The sequence below is a fragment of the Melanotaenia boesemani genome, chromosome 15 (assembly GCF_017639745.1).
Source record: "Melanotaenia boesemani isolate fMelBoe1 chromosome 15, fMelBoe1.pri, whole genome shotgun sequence".
In the NCBI taxonomy this organism is placed as follows: Eukaryota; Metazoa; Chordata; class Actinopteri; order Atheriniformes; family Melanotaeniidae; genus Melanotaenia; species Melanotaenia boesemani.
In genome coordinates this window covers 26,544,948-26,567,692 of record NC_055696.1, presented here as the reverse complement: position 1 = coordinate 26,567,692, position 22,745 = coordinate 26,544,948, and the positions used below count along the sequence as shown (strand labels likewise).

Sequence of the window (22,745 nt, the reverse complement as noted above, 5' to 3'; positions counted from 1 at the left end):
TTTATATAGTGCTTTTCTGTACCTGGAATGATACCCAAGTGCTTTACATTATACATCACATTCACCCATTCGCACACTGATGGCGGAAGCTGCCATGCAAGGCACTAACTACAACCCATCAGGAACAATTCGGTGTTCGGTGTCTTGCTCAGGGAGACCTCGACATGAGCTCGACAGGCTGAGGATCGAACCGGCAACCCTGAGGTATAAGACGACCACTGTACCCACTGAGCCACGCTGCCCCAGTGGGATTTGGACTCAATCAATAACCAGTTTAGATTACTGTGCATTGTGTTAACATCGGTCCTGTAATCACTGAGTATTACTACTGCTCGGTTTGTAATATTTAAAGTTTCTTAAGTATTTTGTTTGATGCACTGGACCAGATTACTGAGAAATAATCCAGGTTTGACAAGATTGACTGGATTATTTCCTTCACTGCTTCTGATGGTAGAAATATTAGTTTTCTTCTAATTGCAGTGATCACTCACATTATAATTTTGTCAGTTTGTTTGTTCCAGAAGACCTGTTTCCTTTATCTATACATACTTGTCACATGACCATGGATTTTGGATGCAGCCTTGACTAGTTTATATGAACAGTTATTATAAATTGGACTAATGTTGATTATATAATGGATTTATTTTAACTGGATTATAACTGAACTACAATGAACTGAATTGGATAAGAATTCTTTGACTCGTATGCAGCGTTTGTTGCTTACAGTGTAAAGCAATGTGGGTAATGATGTGCTGGAGACTGCTGTGAAGCCACTAGCTGACACTGTAACACTCTATACTATACTGGACAACACTACATACCCTCTGCGTAACACAGTGATTGAATAAGAGGTGTTCTGTCAGAGGCTTCTTCAGCTCCCCTGTAAGGACCACTTCAAGAAGTCATTCCTTCTTTAAATAAAAAGACTCACACAGTGACTGTTCCTCTTATTTTCTATTAAAATGAATTTTCATCTGGTCAATAATGTTCACAAATGATCTGATTTCCGTTTGGGAATAATAAAGTATTATTTTAATAAAAAAACAGATTCTTTAAAACATCTTCTCAATATTCATTAAAACAAAAGTAACTTCAGACAGAGGCTTCTTCACCTCTGCTTTGATTTCATGCAAGTGATTAGAGAATTACAAAAAAGGGTTTTCTTTGCATTTCTTGTACCTCACAGGTGTAGAAAAGAGACACCAACAGCATAACAACAAAAATAAGACATGAGCTGTTATAATTTGGCAGTGGCATCATTATGACTGATCTAGGTCAGTCCTGCAGCGCTGTTAGACAATGTTCTTCTCCAACATGGGTTCCTGAATCAGAATCCGTCTGAAATTGAAATTGCTCAGGTCCAGCGTTTTAAAGCCCCCGTCCAGGATGAGTTCTGCCACAGCGCGACCCACAGCGGGCGAGTGCTGCAGGCCGTGGCCGCTAAAGCCGGTGGCGAAGTACATATTGTTGATCAAAGGGTGCAGACCGATGATGCCGTTCTGGTCGAAGGTGTTGTAGTCATAGAAACCTGCCCATGCACTGGTCACCTGACAAGAAGAGACGAGAAAATGAGCACAATAACCTTTAAAACTCCAAACTTTTTAATGCTATTTTTGGTCCGGCAGTTGTTTTTAATGTAAGACAACATATAGAAGCTGAAGCTTTTAATCCCAGTCAGCATGCAGATATGTTTCCAGGACAACCTCAGTTGTCAGATTATGAGACTAAAATGATGCAATAAATATAGCAGCATAAAAACCAACCAGAACAAGAAAACAGATCTTATTACTAACAGAACTTAAATAAATAAAAACATAAATAACAGATCAACAGAAACCAAACCTTTTCTCATCTGCACATCATTCTCTCAAGTCTTGGCTTTCAGGAGAAAAAAAAATAAAAAAATTGGTATACAGTGGCCCCTCACCATATCGTGGTTCATCTTCTGATTTTTTTTGTATGCAGCACTGCATATTTAAGTATATGTGAATCCTATTTCAACCATTCTTTGTCCAAATTTTACTGTAGGAATCAGCCCACTGTGTTTTGTTTCTTGATTGGGTCGGTGAACATCAATGCGGTGAGCTTTGTGTCTTGATTGGCCAAAGGACTCTGTCCAGAGTCAGTCTACTTCGTGTCCTGTGTTCTTTAACTGTGGGGTGGGGACACAGCACCAGCAGAGAAGCTGTAATATATATTACGGGGTGAGTAATTATTAAGAAATTCATGTTGTTAAATATATGTAGGTTTTTGAGAGTGTATAAAGTGTGTGAGAATGCTGAAAATGTTCATTATAGTTTGGGAAAGTTCTGTAAACACTCCGAGGAGGGATAATTAGACCTTAACATGCATTTGAATTGTGAAAAATTAATAAGGTTGTCATTTCGCGGATTTCATTTATCATGGGGTGTTTCAGAACGTAACTCTGGCAATAAACGAAGGACCACTATATTTACATATTTACACTTTTTCCTTATTTCCAGTTATTTCTGCTACTATTTACCTGCTATCCTCACAAAACCAACTCTAACTCAGCTGCTTTTTTGGTGCCACCGTGCATCAGAAACGTCTTCTTGGCTTTATTCCAGTCATAGAGGAGCATTATTTTTCTTCTTTTCAGACACACAGAGAACTTTTTGCTCACTTGTTGATCTTTGGCTGCTCCTGATTGGACATTACCGTCAAGCTCTCTGATTGGTAGAAAGTTTGACAGGAAGTGTTTTCATCATCATCTCCAGGCCTCAATAGAGGTCTCTTAGCAACATAGTAGTGATAGTGATTTTTTATGATGAAAACGTGATAAATAATGGTGTTATCATAGATCATTGTGGATTTACTAGACAGAATCTCTGAATAAACACTACATTTTGTGGCTGGATTGTAAACCTCCTGGACGGGATATAAATGCCTGGAAAACTTCCATAGATCACCTAAAGGGTAGAATATCCATCACAATTTATCCCAGAGTTACACACTATCGTTCTTGAGACACTGTTGACAATGTAAGCGATAGTGTTCGAGGTGCTGGCGATCTAGCGGAGTTTTAAGGGTAAATGACCTTGTATCAGAGTCTGTTAAATCAGAGCCTTGCCTTTAGTTTCTCAAAAGCAGGAACACGGTGGGCCAATCTGGGCCAAACCTTGTCCTCAAAAAATTGATGGTCCACCTCTAGATTATTGGTATCTGGCTCCTCCGCCTGTAGACAAGCAAAAAAAAAGAACAGATTATGTGTTACACGGTTAAAATCTAAACAGAGAAACAGCTGTAAGCTCAAACTAACCTCCTGGGGTGACACCCCAGTGATGTAGTTCCCACCTAACCCTTCTCTTCTGAAATAAACTCCAGAGTAATCGATCAGGAAGGGAGTGTCTAGACCTGGACCATCAGGACAGTGGACCACATACACATACCTTAAAACAGAAAGTAGACAATTCACTGCACACCAACAGCCAACCAACTTTTCTTTTTAATGTTGAACATTTGTCCATTTAATGACTAAAATTGATTTTAACTGTCTCTGAAGAAAAAAGGGTATGCAAAAGATTTCACAGCTCATTGTTTTTGTTTTAGGGCAGCATTTAACTCAGCTGGTTGAACAGCCGACTCATGTAGACTTCAGACTTTAGTTCCTCAACACAGATGACCCAGATTTGACTCCCAGCCTGGGATCTTTTGCCAATATGTGATTTAGACCAGTTTAAAAATCGCAGCATTGGCACCCTGTGCATTTCAGGGTTGATTTTAAGGTTCTTTTAGTGGTTTTTAAATGTCCTAATTGTGTTGGGCCTACTCATTTACCTGACTTATTTTTTAAATTATGAGCCCTCGAGGACCCTGAGGTCCTCTGGTACCTTATAGTTGTTCCTATGTTTATTACTTTTAGTATTTTATGCCTATAAACTGTATGAGAAAGTGACTATAATAAGTGTGTTTGTAAATTGCTATGTGATCTATTTTAATGTGCATGAACTGTTTTTATTTTGTAAAGCATTTTGTGTTTCCTTTGCCATAAAAAGTGCTTTATAAATAAAGTTTGATTTGATTTGATACCCTCTCTCTTTCTGAACCCCTTTCCTGTCTACCAGAATAAATATAATAAAGCCCACTACAAAAATAAGTTTTTGTTTCAAAGAGAAATTGAAGCTGCTTCAGTTTATATGTTTTTAGATCCACCTGATTTATTGACCGACTGCTGATAAACAGCTACCAACCACTTTATCAGGTTCACCTGTTCAACTGCTTGTTAACACAAATATCTTATCAGCCAATTGCAGGGCAGAATCTAGTCATGTAGACATTATGAAGACGACTTGATGAAGTTTAAACTGAGCATCAGAATGAAGAAGAAAGGGGATTTAAGTTATTCTGAGCGTGGCATGGTTGTTGGTCTGAGTATTTACTGGGATTTTTGCCCACAACCATCTCTAGGGTTTACAGAAAATGGTCTGAAGAAGAGAAAATATCCAGTGAGCAGCAGCTGTCTGGACCAGAATGTCTGGTTGATGTCAGAGGTCAGAGGATAATGGGCAGACTGGTTGGAGATGATAGAAAGACAACAGGAAGTCACATAAGCACTGGTTTCATTTCCTGGTCTGATGAGCCTCCATTTCATCCACATTCAGATGCTAGGCTCAAAATTTGGTGGAAACATCATGAAAACATGGATCCATCCTGCCTTGCATCAATGCTTCTGGCTGCTGCTGGTGTAATGGTGTGGGGGATATTTTCTTGGCCCACTTTGGGCCCCTTAGTACCAACGTGGCCTGGTTTAACCACCACAGCCTACCTGAGTATTGTTGCTGACCATGTCCATCCCTTTATGACCACAGTGTAGCATCTTCTGATGGCTGCTTCACACTTGTGTCTTGAACATGACAATGATGAGTTCAGGAATCTCATATGTCCATCCTTGTAAATAAAACCTAGTGTTTTGAGATCAAATAGATAGAAAGAGCCTTAAATCTGCATGTTCATGTTCTCCCATCCTGCTGCACAACCCGGCTCATTACTGCCACCTGCTGATCCATCACATGATGTGACAGCTTTATGTCAGACAAAAGATGAACAAACCTTTAAATGAGTTTTAAATTCATTTGGCTCATCCATTCATCAATTTTTCTTCCACTAAAGGTTCCAACTTGTTTAAAATGAATGTACCATTAGGACTAATTTTCAAGTACTGACACATCAATGTGTTGCAATATTTGTTATGACTTTAGGTCTTTTAATAAATAAAGCAGTAGAAGCACTATAACTCATAGAGGCTTTAAATTTACTCTGATGTGGTGATACAGAATACTGTTACACTGTTAAGACGGTGTGTTTTTTTAATTAATTTTAAATAAAGATGGAGGGCCAAACAAGGGTCGCAGTTGTAACACAGGTTAAAGGAAACACCATGAAATGAATCCTCTGAGGCATCAGTTTGTTTGTGCCCAGAATCTAACATCAAACGAGGTGTTGAGGGGATCCGTTTCGGTGGCCTCAGCAGCTGAGACCACAGATGGTAGAAGCACCCTGAAGCAGGCAGTGTGAATAGAAGCGTCAGCATACGAGTGAGCTGCGCCATATGAAGCTGGAAAACTGACGGCACTCTGATTGTTTTTCTTTTAATGGGAATATGAGCAGCTGGACTGGTTGGCCTACCTCTTCCGAGGCTCAACAGGCAGTGGGATTCCAAAGATGGAGTTTTCGGGGCCAAGGCCAACCCCCAGCATCTCGGTCAATTTGCCAGAAAAGGCTCCTGCTGCATTCACCACGATGGCACATTCCACCAGCTGGTACTCCGGGCTGTTCGGCATCTGCACCTGCTCGACACAAGCAATCAACACTGAGCTGCTCATGTGGTTTTACACTGAATCAAAGACCAAAGACTCAAACATCTTAGGTTTTCTAAGAATTTTTCTACCTAGGGCTGAGATTTATCCAACATCAGTCACCACTGACTAGTTTAATAGTAAAAAGACTGTATTTATAGAGTACTTTTACTTGTTGGTGCACTACAGATAATACTTAGATTCTTTGTTTTTATTATTGTTATTGTTACAGTGAAGGAGGGTGCAAAACAGCCCGCTGCACTGCACACAACTGTTACCGTTATCAGATAACACGTCTTGTTATTTATTTAATAAATTCAGTTAAAAAATTTTTATCTTTCACATTGTTGATGTCTCCAGTTTTTTCTGTTTTCTAATTCCCTGCTATGTTTGTAACATTGTCTAGAAATGTACTATAGGAAGCTTTATTTTTATTATAATAAACTATTTGTTTCTTTTATTTCTAATAAACTGCCAAAGCCAAGATGACTAAGCAATGGACCTTCTGCCAAAACGTGCGTTGTGTGATGACATTTGTCTCAGATTCTTTATGTAATATGAAGCTTTTTTTGTTGTTTTCTGTTGGTTGATGATGACATGTCGATTCATAGAAATATCTTATTTCTTCTAGTATCTACAGTAGAAAATCAAGTCAAAGATAAACATGTGGACTGAGGACCTCGGGACGCATGCTGTCGCAGCTTTAAAGCTCATCTTTTTATGTTACAACAGTTTTGGCTGTTCCATATAAATCTCCAACATGATGACCATTGAACAAAACCTTTTTTTTTTTAACTACATTCACAATTTTAACAGAGGTGGGCTTCTCTTGACGCCTTTCTTGGCGTCACATATAAAAAGTTGATGGAAACAGCTTAATTTCTCTGTTTTTAATGTAATGAACATGTTAGATGACTTATCGTAAATGATCAGCTGTTTGTTGTTTAGACTTAGCTGTAATCACATGACCAGAAAACACACACAGTTCAGATTTTCTTATAGTTTTCCTCAGGATTTATCACACCTGTCTATAGTAAAATACTGAACATGAGCTGTGCATCAACGACTGAGCTCAGGACCCAATGGGAAGAAGATCTAGGTCGGTCTTTGTCAGATGAAACCTGGAACTCAGTACTTAAACATGTCTTCCGCTTCCTCTCTGTGTGCCCGTCACTGACTTACTCAATTTAAAGCGGTCCATCAAGCTCATATGACAAAAACCAAACTCTCTGGTTTATATTCTGGGTTAGTCTCAATAATTCAAGTACTGGTCCTGTTCCAGTTTGTACTGGTCCTGTCCCAGCCTCAACAGATGCCTGACTGAAGTGTTTCACTTCCTCTTTCAGATATTAAGGTCAACTTAGATCCAGGTCCTTTACTCGCTCAGTTTGGTGTTTTCAGAGAAAACACCACACAATTGTCTTTTATCACCCTTCTGGACAGACATGGGGTCCACCTAAAGCGAAGGGACGATAATCGGTAATGGAACTGTTGACCCATAAGATAGGAACTCATGAAGAACAATGTCGAGATATGTGGGAGAAATGGACTGTTTGTAGTGTGCAATGTCAGGATAAGGAAGACCGTATTGATAACACGGGAGAAAACATGGCAATCCACTATGTTCTTTTTCTTTTAAGGCTTGTATTTTAAGTTTATTTAATTTTTTATTGTCTTACTTCTGTGTCAATTTTAATACATTTTCTTATAAAAGAAGCAATAATAATAAAATAAAAAATGTTAAAAATTATTTTGATTAAAAGAATTCATTCATTCATCTTACTTTGACATATTTTATTCTCTTCATATGTAGCTGGTCTCCATCAGCTGTCATCATCACATTTGTTGTATAATTAAAATCTGTGGATGAGAAACATTATTTTATATATAAACTCTTTAAAAAAAAGAAAAACATTAGGAATGTTATTTTGGTCATTATTTCTCTGCTTTATTAAAACCATGTGGTGCTGTATTCTACTCAGTTGGAAAGCCTTTACAATGAGGTATAACCTGTAAGGATGGTGCTTCTGTGGAATGAGTAACACAGCTAAATGTGTAGGTAACATTAGGGCTGAGTATCGACACTAATTTCCTCAACCGATTAGATTTTGATTCTCTCCGATTCGATATCGATTCATTTACAGCTAATAATCTAACACCACTTATTTTTCTTGAATATTAAAAACTTTCTCAGATAACTGTTTTTTTTTTTTTTTGTATTAAACACTGAATGCATTTACTTGACAATCAAAATCAATTATATGGGAGTAATCAGATTAATGTAATAAACTGACACATCTACATTTATTTCTGAAGTACCAGAACAATACAGTGTTTCCCCAAATTCACAGACAGAAATGAATGAATGAATGAATGAACAAGTGTAACTTTTTAAATGTCCTGATGAAACCGTTTCATTCAGTGGAGTCGCTCTAAATATTCTTAAAGGTCAGATCTCAGATAACATGTTGATTTTAATAAAAACCGACAAAGAGTGCTTTCAGCTTTGCGGGTTGCCATGGCGACCGTGACGCTATCGGCGTAACACAAGAGCTGGATAAATACTCCATCTGCTCCTCACTGGAGCAAGATGCTTCAATCTTCACCTGCCTGAGATAATCTAGAAAACTCATATTTTTTTTTCTGATTTTCAGATGGTTGACGTGTTTTTCGACACATGCACTCTGTCCTCTGATGGAAACCTGTGTGTGCGTGCACGTCTATGACAGCTATGATGTGCCGTCATGTAAACCAGATAAACAGCATCAGACTGCTCACTGTTTGATAAAAGGATGAAGTGTTAACCTGTTCTAGAGGAAATATGACTTTAGATGACCGTCGGATTTATTTTAAACTCCCTGCGTGGAAACATCACTTCCAGTTGTGGAATGTGACGAGACGGTGCCATTAGCTGCTAATATGAGTACCGCGGTCTTAGTTACTAATGTAATTGGTAATATGCTGTAAAAGACTCTCCAGGTCTTAATCCACACTGGTGAATGAAAACGTCTGAATGTGACATCATCTCGGCAAGAGAAGCTGATTTTGGACGGAGGTGACACAGGAAACCAGTTGTGTGTTTACATGCTAAGATCTCGCCGAGCCTCTGTAAGTCACGCGAGAGTAGGGTCACTTTACCAGAAATTAGGACATAAAAAAAAAAATCAATCTCCAAGTTTTATGAATCGATATTGGATTTATTTAATTTGAATCGATTAAAATTGATGAATGGATTTTTTTTTAAACCCAACCCTAGGTAACATCACCAAAAACCCTGCAAAATTGTCCTGTATTCACTCATTTCTTGGTGGTTGGGTGAACCAACTCTTCCACAGTAAGAAGGAAAAAACAACATGTTGGCCATTTTTACATTTGATTCTTTTTACACTATCAGAGGGCTCAGTAGTGATGAAAATCCATGCACAGCCACAACAAGGTAGCTCCTCCTCCTCATGCTGGGCACATTTAGCAGTGGGGATGGCATCCCAGTCCTCAACCAGGAGTTAATGAAAGTCAACTAGTCTGGATGTGTTGGTTAGACTGGAATGAACATCACGTCCAAACTGATCCCACTACAGTTCAGTTGGACTGAGGTCTGGACTCAGAGTGTTGTCATCCTGGTGGATGGAGTTAGGTTCTATATTCTGGAGATATGGGATCACCACTGGCACCAGAATCTCATTTCGATAAGTCTGTCTGTTAATCAGCTGTCAGTCAAACGACTGTTATTGATCTGTGTCAGCATTTGAATCTCAAAGCAAAAGCGAACACCAGGAGGATATTGCAGGGGTTCTGGGGAGCACAACCCACACATTTAACCATGTTGCTCATTCAACAGAAGCATGATCCTTAGAAGTTCTACCTCATTGTAAAGAAGACTAATCAGGCTTTCTAGTGATGTATAACACAACACCAAATGGTATTGTTAAAGAAAATAAATAAACGACTGAAATAACATTTCTAAACTTCAGAAACACCTCATTTTATCAGTGTCATCTGGAACAGCTAGAAAAAGCCAACTGCTTGATTTTGACTTTCCATCCATCTTCAGTCTTTGTTCTTGTCCTGAATTTAATCATAAGCTCACTTTAGAATCTCTTTCATTCGTTAACTTACATTTCTATTTATGTACATTTTATAGATTTTTTCTATTTCTTTGTTCATGTTGTTTCTGTATTTGAACTAAGTTGGATTGTTGTTTGACATTTTAATAGCTGGTGAAGAAAATAAGATTTTATACAAATAACATGATAAAGACTAGGTGATGTTTGGGCATCATGTGTGTTGTTGGAGGAGGTGATGACACACCTGTGACCTCCCCGTAGCACTGAGTGACTCCCATAGAGATGGCCTTTCTCCTGAAGGCGTTCAGCAGAGTCCAGGGATCAAACCAGCCCTCGTTCTCCAGCCCTGCAGGGCAGGAAGCACACACGTGTCAGACTGAGGCTTGCAGATGTCATTACATGATCAAGATCAAAACAGACACAAAATCATTGGAAATTACGTTAGTCAACTCAAGTAGTTCCAAGGATTCAGAGCAAAAGCTTCTATACTAAGATCATGAACTGATGTCCAGTGTAAACTGTGGCATTTATAAAACAAGGATCATTTAACAATTCCTTAAACTTTTTCTTTTTAGCTGTACAGAGAATACACTCACTGTCCATTTAATCAGGTCTGCCTTCTAGTACTGGGTCGGGCCCCTTTTCTCTCCAGAACCATCTTAATTCTTAATGTGACAGATGGAACCAGGTGTTGGAAACACTCTTCAGAGGTTTTGCTCCATATTGACATGACAGCATCACACAGTTGCTGCAGGTTTGTCGGCTGCATCCATGATGAGAATCTCTTCCACCACATCCCAGAGCTGCTCTACTGGACTGAGATCTGGTGACTGTGGAGGCCGTTGGAGTCCAGTGAACTCATTGTCATGTTCTAGAAAGCAGCTGGAGATGATCTGAGCTTTGTGACATGGTGCATTATCCTGCTGGAAGTAGCATCAGAAGATGCTACACTGTGGTCATAAAGCAATGGACATGGTCAGCAACAATACTCAGGTAGGCTGTGGTGGTTAAACCAGACCATGTTGGTACTAAGGGCTCCAAAGTGGGCCAAGAAAATCTCCCCCCACCATTACACCAGCAGCAGCCTGAAGCAGGATGGCAGGATGGTCCATGTTTTCATGATGTTTCTACCAAATTTTGAGCCTAGCATCTGAATGTGGAGCTGAAATGGAGACTCATCAGACCAGGCAACATTTTTCCATCTTCTGTTGTCCAGTGTTGGTGAGTGTGTGTGAATTGTAGCCTCAGTTTCCAGTTCTTAGCTGACAGGAGACACCCGGTGTGGTCTTCTGCTGCTGTAGCCCATCTGCTTCAAGGTTGGATGTGTTGTGTGTTCAGAGATGCTGTTCTGCAGACCTTAGTTGGAACCAGTGCTGATTTCACTTCCTGTTGCCTTTCTATCATCTCCAACCAGTCTTGCCCATTCTCCTCTAACATCAACCAGACATTCTGGTCCAGACAACTGCTGCTTACTGGATATTTTTTCTTCTTCAGACCATTCTCTGTAAACCCTAGAGATGGTTGTGTGTGAAAATTCAAGACCAACAACCATGCCATGCTTAAAGTCACTTAAATCTCCTTCCGTCCTCATTCTGATACTCAGTTTGAACTTCAGCACGTCATCTTCAGCATGTCTACATGACTAAATGCTGCCATGTGATTGGCTGGATAGATATTTGTCTTAACAAGCAGTTGAACAGGTGAACCTGATAAAGTGGATGGTGAGTGTAAAAACATTACTACTGACAATAAGTAGCAAAACTGTAGAAAACTCCTGCCTTAGACATAAACCACACCCCAATATATTGCAACACTGGAGGTTGTGTCCGCTTTACACAGCCTTTAAATTCATTCAACTTAATATATTAGTTGTTATTTTGCCTTTAATACAGGTTAGAGAACCTGTTAAACCACGTAGGAGTTAATATTTAATCAAGAGCTGAATACACAATCTGTGACTGCTCTCATAACCACCTGCAGTTTAATCTGATCCAATAAAGAATACACACTGATGTCATCATTGATTGTTTTAATAAATAAATATACTTCCTCGTATTTTTACTTCTTTTGCTTAAACAAGACGTATTAAATGAACTAATCCTGTATATTTAGACATCTGTCTTTTCCTTTCATATCGCCCAGAATATACAAATTTATAGAAATGAATCCACACAGCTGAACAGATCATTTCATTTTAGAATCAAAATATCAGAACAACAAATGTTTATTTAACATATAAATGATGAGTATGATGGTGAAGCCGACAGTTTGTAGACTCACAGGTTTTAATCCATCTGGTTGTAAAATGTCTGCATGAGATTTAATGATCAGTAGATTCATGACAGGTGTAGGAACTTCCACCAAACACCAGGTAAACACTGACGTCTGAGAAAGAAACAAGTGGAAACACCTACACCTGAACTTCATTTCATTCTTCAGCATAACGATCTAACTTTTTAATAATTAATGTCTCTGCATCGTAACGATTCCTATGAGCTGATCACGGTAATAATGTTTATATTTTCAGTGTGTTTTAGACACGTTTTTAACAGTTTACTGGTGAGAAACCTGAAAGTGCCGACTTAAACAGTAGTCAGGTTCCGCCAAATTGGTGGAGAAAGCTGCAATTATGTGCATTGTCTATCACTCAGAATGAGATTTTGATTTGTTTGCTCTCACCATATGAAGCGAGTGCAACACCCTCTGTGTTTATCCAGGGAAATTTCTCCTTCACTTGTGTTGGAGAGAGAAGAGAGACTTTGGCTCCAGCACACCTGTAATTATTTAAAAACAAGAACAAGAAGAGGCCTCTCCAGGAGTCATGCATGTCAGGCGATAGAGTTAACCACCACACCATCAACTGAGATATTTGGAAAGCATCTCCAACAATCTCTGACTGGAAAGCATCTCCATTACCGCTGGGTGTTGTAGTTCTCCTCCATGATGTGAGACACATCCTCACTGGCCAGGAAGAGGTATCCTGATTGGTTGAACTGCAGGTCGACGGGCTCCTCGTTCACCACGCTGAGATACTCCTGACAGGAAAACAGAAGTCAACATTTCTGCACAGAGAACATGTTCAAAAACAGACCAGAGGGGGGAAAAAAGGAAGTCTTTGTGGTTAGAGCTTTAGGTGCGCAGGTAGGTGGGCTCAAGTTCTGGAGCTCAAGCCTCACTGCTTCCGTTCATGTCCACTAGAGCGTGCCGTCTTCAGTCAGGTCTCACAGTTCCTCCAAGACAACAACCTGTTCGATCCATATCAGTCTGGCTATAGGCAAGGCCCTTACACTGCTGGACCTGTCTGCTGCCTTTGACACGGTCAACCACCATATCCTCCTCTCCACACTCGCAGAGCTTGGCATCTCAGGATCTGTCCTCTCGTGGTTCATGTCCTACCTCACAGGAAGATCCTGCAGAGTATCTTGGTAAGGGGGAGTGTCCAGATCACATGGGCTGACAACAGGGGTGCCTCAGGGCTAGGAGCTTGGCCCTCTTCTCTTTTTACTATACACCTCCTCACTCAGTGCAGTCATTGGCTCTCATGGCCTCTCCTACCACTGCTATGCAGATGACACTCAGCTTTTCCTTTCCTTCCCACCTGATGACACAACCATCTCAATGCGAATATCAACATGCCTTGCTGATATCTCTGCATGGATGAAGAATCCCCACCTTCAGCAAAATCTGTCCAGGACCGAGCTTATTGTCTGTCCTGCCAATCCTTCCTTACCGCCACACATAAGCATGCAGCTTGACTTCTTTCACGCTTGTGCCTACGTCTTCTACCAGGAATCTTGGTGTCATTTGTTCCTTTTCCTTTGGACAACAATAATAAGAATCAATGGTCCTCATTCACCAATATCGTCTTAAATTTGTTTTCTCAAGTTGTACTTAAAAGATATTAAAAAAAAAAAAAAAAACTCCATCTGATTCATGGACATGTTTACAAACCCCAAAAGTGTTGTATCTTTTATCTTAGACTGGTGAATACCTATTTCACCATAAGTCAAAAGGACCACCTGGCTCTAATTTGCATGTAAACACCTGAAAATGCCCATAAAAAGGCAAGACTTACATGCTATGTGCAGACAGACTCAGAGAGGTGAGACAGATATCAGGAAAATAAAGAAAACTACTAATAAAAATGTGCACTGAAACCTGTTTGTCCTTATTTTTAAAGAGATTACTTGGTTATAAATAATCACACAGTAAGATTCATATCATATAAAAGCAGCTTTATGTGCAAACAGGTCATTAATTCCTCCTGAACCTGGACACCAGCCTGCAGTTTGGTCCCATGAACACATCAGGACCAAAATCCTCATGGTGTTCTGGCTAAAGAGGAAAGTGGTACACCATAGAATAAATTTTCATTTCTCTTTTCATTTCTCTTTACAGATTAAACCTTCCACAGTTTGTAAAGCAAAAGATCTGCTGTGTCCAAACACATCCAGCAACCTTTAAGATGTAATGGTGGAGTGAGTGGATCTGATTAAATAAAACCTCCAGCTGAGTCTAAAGGTTGGTCAGGGGTGTTGTTAACCATTAACCTCCATCTCCTGATAAAACTAACCATTATAATAAAAAGACACTGTTGTAGTCAATCTGAATTATCAAAGACGACATTCAGCAGGTGGATCTGGGACTTATCTCCCATAAACTATTATACATACATATATATATCTATACATATACATACATACATAAACACACACACACATATATATGTAAGGTATAATGCCCGACGAGGTGGCCATTATAATAAATTAATGGGCGACGCAGAGGAGTGAACCGTCCAACGCGAAGCAGAAGACGGTTACTGTTTACAACTTTTTAAACAAGTTTTTCTACCTGTACTTGAACCTACTTCTAATTGGCATCAGCAAGAAGTACAAAACAAGATGTATTTAATTCATCATTCATTTATACAATTCATTTATAGACTGACTTTATTTAAGGTATAATATATATAATTATGTATATATATATTTCCTATTTTGAATTTGCACCAACAAAGTGCAGTTTTGAAATATTTTGTCTAGAGTCAATTATATCGACAGTTATATCGTAATTGCAAATTTTCATATTTATATGTTGATAAAAATTTTTGGCCATACCACCCTGCCTTAGTGCTCGGTCATGTTTAAAGCCTAACTACACCCCCTACTTTTTGCACAACGCCATCCACTAGTAAATTTTGAAAAATGCCAGAAACTGCAAGGGTTGTGGTGCGAGATGTGGGGGTTATCAGGAGGCAGAGAGTGGGCGAGTCGGAATTCAAAGGCAGAAAGGATTGATTGAAAGACACTAGCTCTGCGGCCACTAGCAAGATGGAAAGAGATGCAGATTCATAAAGGACCTACGCTACAGAGCGGTCTTTGAGGTGGAAGACTCTCCAGAATCTCCTTAGCTACACGACGCAGTGGTGGAAGAACAAGGTGGTCCTGAACCAGATCAGTCTGAGCCGTTAGCGCTGTGACGCTGGCCTGTCAGCAGCTCTGGAAAGCTGTAGAGACTAGCAGCAGGTTGTGGCAGCTGCAGGAAGTGCTGCTGGAAGCTGCCACTGCTACAATTTGAGCTGCTGTCTGTCGCCAGATGAGGATCAGCAGGTAAAGAATCAAGTCCAGTGTTACTTTTACACCCCTCAAAAGCACAAATCCGTCCCATTGCAGCAATATTTTCCCAAAAGCTCTGTAAAAGTCCAGAAGTCTGAAACTAGTGAATCTACATCAGATAACAAGTTCACATTCATTGGTGAGTGTGGTTTCTGCGCCTGCAAGGCGAGGACCCACTGCAAATTTTCTTATGGCATAGAGAAGCACCAAGTTCATCAAGTTGGTTTTACTTGTTTTACCCTGCGTTTTGAGGCATTTTTTTTAAATGAAATTTAAAAATTTAACAACAGTATAGGTGTTTTTTTTAATCACAATTAAGTAATACTATGTTGTTTATAGCTCAAAAAACACATTTTAGGGTGTACTACTCCTTTAATGAATAAGATACTCGTCATTCACTGTCAGCAGCAGCATCTGATCGTGACCTACATTGATGTTCCTCATGAAGTCTGCAGAGGCCAGGGAGAGGTGGATGTTCTCAGGCAGGGAGAACTGCTGGCGGATTCCTCCTGCCGACAGCACCGTGGAGGCCTGGGAGTACTGCAGAGGAGAGGGGAGTTAGTAAACATGCAGCAGCAGAGGACGCTCTGGTTGGTCATGTGATGACCTGAGCTGGAGGTATTGTACCCAGTTACATGAGACAACAGGGACGGAAGCAAGCTGATGGAGAGGGAGAAGACTTGTCGTCTATCCGACACCTTTCTGTGTCTCCATCTTTGTTTAGTCTCTTTTAATAGGTGTTTTGGTTCCAAAAGTCTGTTTTCTTCTGAAGTACTTTTATGAAGATGTTTTATGATGTGTCTTTTTTGTTGTTTTTTTAAATAACCACTAGTTTTGTTGCAATTTTCCATTATTTTTAGGACTGTTGTCGATTTGTAAGCGTATGTTGTAATTTGTGTCTTTTTATTGGCACTTTTCAGCTTTCTGGCTGTTTGTTTTTAACTGTCTGGCTGTCCCAAAAATAATGGGCAGAAATAATGGGCCTTTAACAAAATCCATTCATTATCTATACCGTTTATCCCAGTTCAGGGTCGCGGGGAAGCTGGAGTTTATCCCAGCGATTAGCAGTTGAGAGGCACCTGGACAGGTTGCCAGTCCATCCCAGGACCAACACAGAGACAAACATCCACTCACACTCACATTCACTCCTAGGTAGAATCTAGAGAGACAGTTAACCTAACATGCATGTCTTTGGACGGTGGGAGGAAGCCGAAGAGAATGCACGCATACAAGGGGAGGACACGCAAACTCCACACAGAAAGGCCACTGTTCAAACCCTCCTCAGCTGAGGCTCAACCCAGCAACCTTCTTGCTGTGAGGCTGCGGTGCTAACCACCACACCAGCATCTGAAGAAACCCTCTTTAAGACCTTCATTTGTGTCATCCCTCTCTGCTTCTTTTTGGCCAGGTCGTAAATGAGTACAGTAAATGAGAACAGGTTTTCAGCTGACTCAAAAGAAAGTTCAACTAAATAAATTTAAATTAAATTAATATGTGCGTTTTATTATTGTCTCTGAATTACTGTAATACAATAGCTATCCACCAAGGGGCAGAAGAGAAATATCAGTTTGTGTAAAACGGGGTTTTGAGCTATTTTTTTCCATAAATTGATACAAAAGGTCTCAGAAACTGAATGTGTCAAATATGACAGACAGGGTGTTAAAGGGTAAACAATTTTAATCTTTCTGTATTAATTTTAAGTCTCTGGAGTCATTTTGTCACTGTATACTTTTTTTGTTGTTTTAAGTTTGGATTAGGGGTTAGGGTTAGGGTTAGGGTTTTACATTGAGGTTTTATCAATTTAATGAACAGTTTTGTTTGTTTTTTTTCATGGACAATTGACATCCTTGTTTCCATTTTGCCAATTTTTGTCATCATTTTGTTTTCATCTTGGAAATTTTCCATGGAAAACTCAAATCAGTAATCCACAAACAGCACAGCTCACATTTTATACAATGATACTGCTTCACTTATCATTTATTTTGGACTGAATAAATCATATAAATGGACAAATTATTCAGAGTTGTTAACATTGGGGCGCTCACCGTTGGGTCCCTCTCCACTACGATGACTCGCACCCCCTTTCGCACCGTCTCCTTTTGTTTCAGCCAGTAGGCGATGGACCAGCCCACCACACCACCTCCAACGATCACGATGTCGGCCCTCTCTGGAGGAAGGTTGGGGTTGATCTCAAAAGGACTCCAGCTGCTCCCTGGTAGAGCATCCAGTGCCTTTTTTCTCATAGCCGCCAGATGAGCCTCCAAGTCTAAACAAAATAAATAAATAAATCACTAACTTTCTATCATTCCTTACAGTACTGGGGAAAAGTCTTTATTTACCACTCATTAAATTTTGCCATAAAAATAGGAAAAAGCTGCAGTTATTTATTAAAATATGAAAACATTCATTGAAATCCAATATTTTAAGCAAAAAACTGTCAACAAATGAAGCTCTTCTTTGGATGTTTCTGCCTTTTGGTTCAGATGAGCCCATGCAGCTTCAGTAATGTTTCAGTCCGGGTTCTGGGGAGGATTCATCCCTCCATCAGACCTGATTTTCAGTCCAGTTCTTGTGTCATCTGGCATACCTCAGTCCTGTCCCTTCTTTGGTCCTTTACTTGTCCAGTTTCTGCACACCATGCTGAGATAGGCCAAGTTTTTAGCTAACAGCTCTGGGAATCAACTTGTTTCTGCTAAAATACTATTTAATACATGTTTAAAAATGTGTGATCTTATTCATTTTGTAGATGCAACTAAAGAAACTGGAATGTGATGCTAAATAAAACTGGCTGGATTTACTATGTTAACAGCAGACATAACACCAGGTCATCCCTTCAGTTAGGAGCATTTTTTATGCTTCTTTTCAAGGTTTAGTGTTAAACAGTTTACCAAACAGAAAATTTCATTCTTTAAAAAACAATTAGAGGACTGGACAGAATGCAAAGTGAGTGGAAAAAGCAGGCAACATCTGAAGAAAACCTTCCGAAAGTCTGGAGTACAGAAGCCAACAGCGGCCTTGTCTGCAGTGATAATATTAACCTGTTAAGTGAAGGAAACAAACCTTGTTGCCTCAACATAAAACCATAATTTAATCTGTAACAACAACCAAATAAGTATCTTTAAATATTAAATACATCATGTGTCAAGTAATTAAATCAGCTCCAGTCATAATCCTGCAGGTTCTCAATGTTCCCCTGCTCCAACACATCTGACTCAAAAAATGAGTTATTGTGCAGAACTTCGTAAACCTAAGCGATCTCTCTCTAATTCGGCATATAAAGTATTTCACAGATTAGAAATTTTCATTCCGGTTTAATATGCCAGGAGGCTAGCACAGACTCCTTCTACAAAACATACTATTAAGAAAAATAGCACCAATAATTATCAGGAGGATTAGATGCATGCCGAATGTTAACCAGGCCTTTAAAGGTTAAGCCAAAGGTTTTTGCTAGGATATAAAATTGCACATCTGTATACATATATGCAAATCATTGAGAATTTTGAAAATTTTTAATGTAAAATTAGCTAGTTCTTGGATGCCAGGCACTTCTCAGTTACTTATTGCAATGTTCCCACCTTTATAGAAATCATTTCGGAGAGGTCCACCTGTGCTCAGGCTCTGACAAAACATTAAATGTCCGCACCGCCCTGTTTGCCATTGTGTCACCCGGGAAGAGGCGAGTAATCCACGCGCAGTCAGCACCTTGACCTGCAGCCGCCACCACGCCGACATCCCGAATGTTAGCTACACAGCAAGCTATCTGTTAGCTACGACACAAGCTATGTGTGCTAATCAGCTCGCGGTACAAACCAAAAAACGATGACAGAAAACTCTCATATTTCGTTTTATATAACGTGTTGTACAGTCTGTAATCTGACAGAGTTCCACAGAAAGTTAAGCTAAAGTAAACAAAAAGGACACGGCGCGACCGGATGTTATAGTACTGTCCTTTAAAATAAAAGCACATGTTTTGACTAAATGAATGTAAATGTAAATGAATTAAGATTTCTGTTTTGTTGTTGTTGTTGTTTTTATTTGTTTGTTTTGTTTGTTTGTTTGTTTTTTAGTAGCTTTTAACCGTATTGTATTGAGCTAATACAATAGAAAAATGTGCATATATTTTTATCCATTCATTTTTTTTCTTTTCATTATATTACTATTACTATTACTATTACTATTACTGTTACTATTCATTATATTACTATGCGGTAGTAATTTAGCATATGCTAATATGTGCTATAGTAATTGAGCATATATTAGCTATAAGTCAATATTTACTGTTATCTTTTATTCCTGTTGGCTGATCCCTTCAGGGGTCGCTATAGTGAATAATTAGTCTCCATCTTAATCTAGCCTTTACTGACAACCCTGTGCATTTATCTGGGCTTGGGACCAGTACAAGGAAGGCACTTGTGCCCACTAGGGGTTGCACTAAGTAATATTATAGTAATATAGCACATGATAACAAATATATTATTTCTAGCAATATAACACATATTAGCTGTATGCTAAAAATGTGTTATATTATATTAGCTAATGCATATTATAGTGAAAAGGTACATTTAGCAATACACTAATAATGTAAATATATAGTCTAAATACATGTCCTTTGCAACATGCTACATACCTATGTTTTGATGATTCACTTTCTATGTAGTGATTAGTCAAACATAAATAAATAAATTAAAATAAATAAATAACCTTAAACATACTTGTCAGAAATGTGCAGTGAGTGAGACATTTTCATCCTTTCACAACTCTGTTTTTCAGACACAATATTTTCGTGGTCTTACTTCTGTGGATTTGATTTAAATAGACAACTAAATAATATGTTAGTAAAGTTAGTGGCTGTTTACCAAAGGCAGCCCTGTAAGTGACCACTGATAGATTTCAAATGTTAAAAAATATGGTTTCCTACAATTTACCAGTTTTAATGTTTACCATTAGACATGAAAATAAACAATAATCATACAATGTGTATTTGCTCACCAAGAATCCAAGCAGAGGGAGAATCTCACATCCATGTGTATCTCCCTTCCTTTAAAATGCTCTTTCAACTCACATCATACACATTTTCTTAGCATTCAGTGTTAGTTGTAATGTTATACAGTTAGTTATCATTTTTTTGTTATTATTAGTTAGTGATAGTTATAATGTTGTAAATTTAGTTAGCAAGTTAAAATCTAAATATTTAATGAAAACCCTTGTTTTAACTTCTTAAAAGGCCAGAGTAGCATTGTTAAAGATAAGGTGTAATATTATATACCATTTTACCAATCATTCATTCATCCAGTGATTCATTCTTTCATTTATTATCAATGGTTTATCTGGAAAGGTTACAGAGGCAACAGTTAAAGAAGAGATGCCCAGACCTCCCACTATCATTAACCTCTCTTGGCTTTTCCAGAGGGACAGAATTCCCTCAGTCAGCCGAGATACAGCCTATCCACTGAGTTCCTGGATTTAATGCAGTTAATGACAATGTTAAGCATACCATGTGATTCATATCTTTTTTTTCCATTTTAAGCCAGTATTTTCTGTGTGTGTGTTTTTTTTCATGTCTTGTACATGCACATTTTCTGTTCCAAACTGTTCCAATATTCACGGGCCAGTCACGGCAACATCCAAAGCATTTTAAAAATAAGTAATTATTTGTTTTGAAAAATTAACAGGAAGTTGTATGCATCTCACTCATAACTTGACTAAAATGGATACTGCGCGGCATTTGACTTATCACGTGACAAAAGTGGCCCAATGAGGAATATTACAACCCCACGAAATGAATTTCTGTCTACCCCAACATACTTTTACGTTTTGCTTATTTTTAATAAGCAAACGTTGAATTTATGTAAACAAGTCACAGAACCATTTATCAGCTTGTAAATGTTTTTGTTTGGGAACAAAATAAATGTTTATAATCTTTTTAGTTTTCTATAGCAACCACAATAGACGTTTCCATATAAATAAACAAACTGTTTAAAGCAACATTATATATTAACAGATCAGTCTAATTTATCAATATTCCAGACAATCTTGAACCCATATTGATAATTACAATATTATTAATCTCTTTTATTAATGGAAAATGTTTCATTTAAGTCATCTGTAAAAAGATAGATAGATAGATAGATAGATAGATAGATAGATAGATAGATAGATAGATAGATAGATAGATAGATAGATAGATAGATAGATAGATAGATAGATAGATAGATAGATAGATAGGCTGTCTGGCTGTCTGGCTGACTGACTGACTAGTGGGTGTGGTATCCATGTTGGATAACAATTTTTTCGGTGTCCTCCTCTCCACCAGTTTTAACACCATCCTGCATCTGATGATGGAGCCAGCTTTCCATCTTGTTGAGTCTATAAATGTGGTTAATGCAGATTAAATCAGTATTGAAGACTTATTGATGACGAGAATGATGATAACTCTATGATTATAACTATGATACTATTGCTACTAAAATATAACAATAGACTAATAGAGCATCAAAGTACAATGACACAACTTCTTGTTTGATATGCATTTGTATAGAATTTCAAACTCAAAAAGAGAATGTTACTTTTGCATGTTTTAAAGGTACAATATTCAAGGAATTACTGATAGCTAGTGGTAGACAGGCATAGCAATTACCTCAAATACTTGTAAATAAACAGCGACCGTCAGTGGCCAAAATTCTTCCAGACACAAATGTATTTTCATCTGTGAGTGGATCCAGTGGCCTCAGATGCAGTAATGACTGCATTACAGGTAGTTCAACATTGTGTAAGGCAAGGCAAGGCAGTTTATTTGTATAGCACATTTCATGTACAGGACAATTCAAAGTGCTTTACATAAAACAAAGACATTACAGATATTTAGAATAGTAAAAGGCATCAACACATAATCACAATAAAATAATAAATTACATTAAAATGATTAAAAGCAAGATAAGTTAAAAAAGTTACCGTGCAGATTTCATACATAGGCGCATGAGAAAAGAAATGTTTTTAACCTGGATTTAAATATGTCTACATTTGGTGAAAGTTTAATCTCCACTGGCAGTTTGTTCCACTTGTTTGCAGCATAACAGCTAAATGCTGCTTCTCCATGTTTAGTCTGGACTCTGGTCTGGACTAGTTCACCAGAGTCTTTGGATCTAAGAGCTCTGCTAGGTTTATATTCTCTGAACATATCACAGATGTATTCTGGGCCTAAACCATTCTGGGATTTGTAAACAATCAGAAGGGTTTTAAAATCTATTCTG

The 22,745-nt window shown here is 38.5% G+C and overlaps 1 protein-coding gene across 1 annotated transcript; it reads right to left on the bottom strand.

The window, feature by feature from the left end:
• Nucleotides 1-1,089: 1,089 nt before the first annotated feature.
• On the bottom strand, nucleotides 1,090-19,403 carry foxred1 (FAD-dependent oxidoreductase domain containing 1). The gene is made up of 11 exons (XM_042007837.1): nucleotides 19,071-19,403; nucleotides 17,541-17,761; nucleotides 15,925-16,035; nucleotides 12,797-12,915; nucleotides 12,560-12,654; nucleotides 10,125-10,226; nucleotides 7,600-7,676; nucleotides 5,647-5,807; nucleotides 3,281-3,410; nucleotides 3,092-3,196; nucleotides 1,090-1,547 (listed from the first exon to the last, which is right to left on the bottom strand). The coding sequence occupies exons 1-11, from the start codon at nucleotides 19,225-19,227 to the stop codon at nucleotides 1,293-1,295; spliced, it is 1,533 nt and encodes a 510-aa protein (XP_041863771.1). The 5' UTR covers nucleotides 19,228-19,403; the 3' UTR covers nucleotides 1,090-1,292.
• Nucleotides 19,404-22,745: the final 3,342 nt, after the last annotated feature.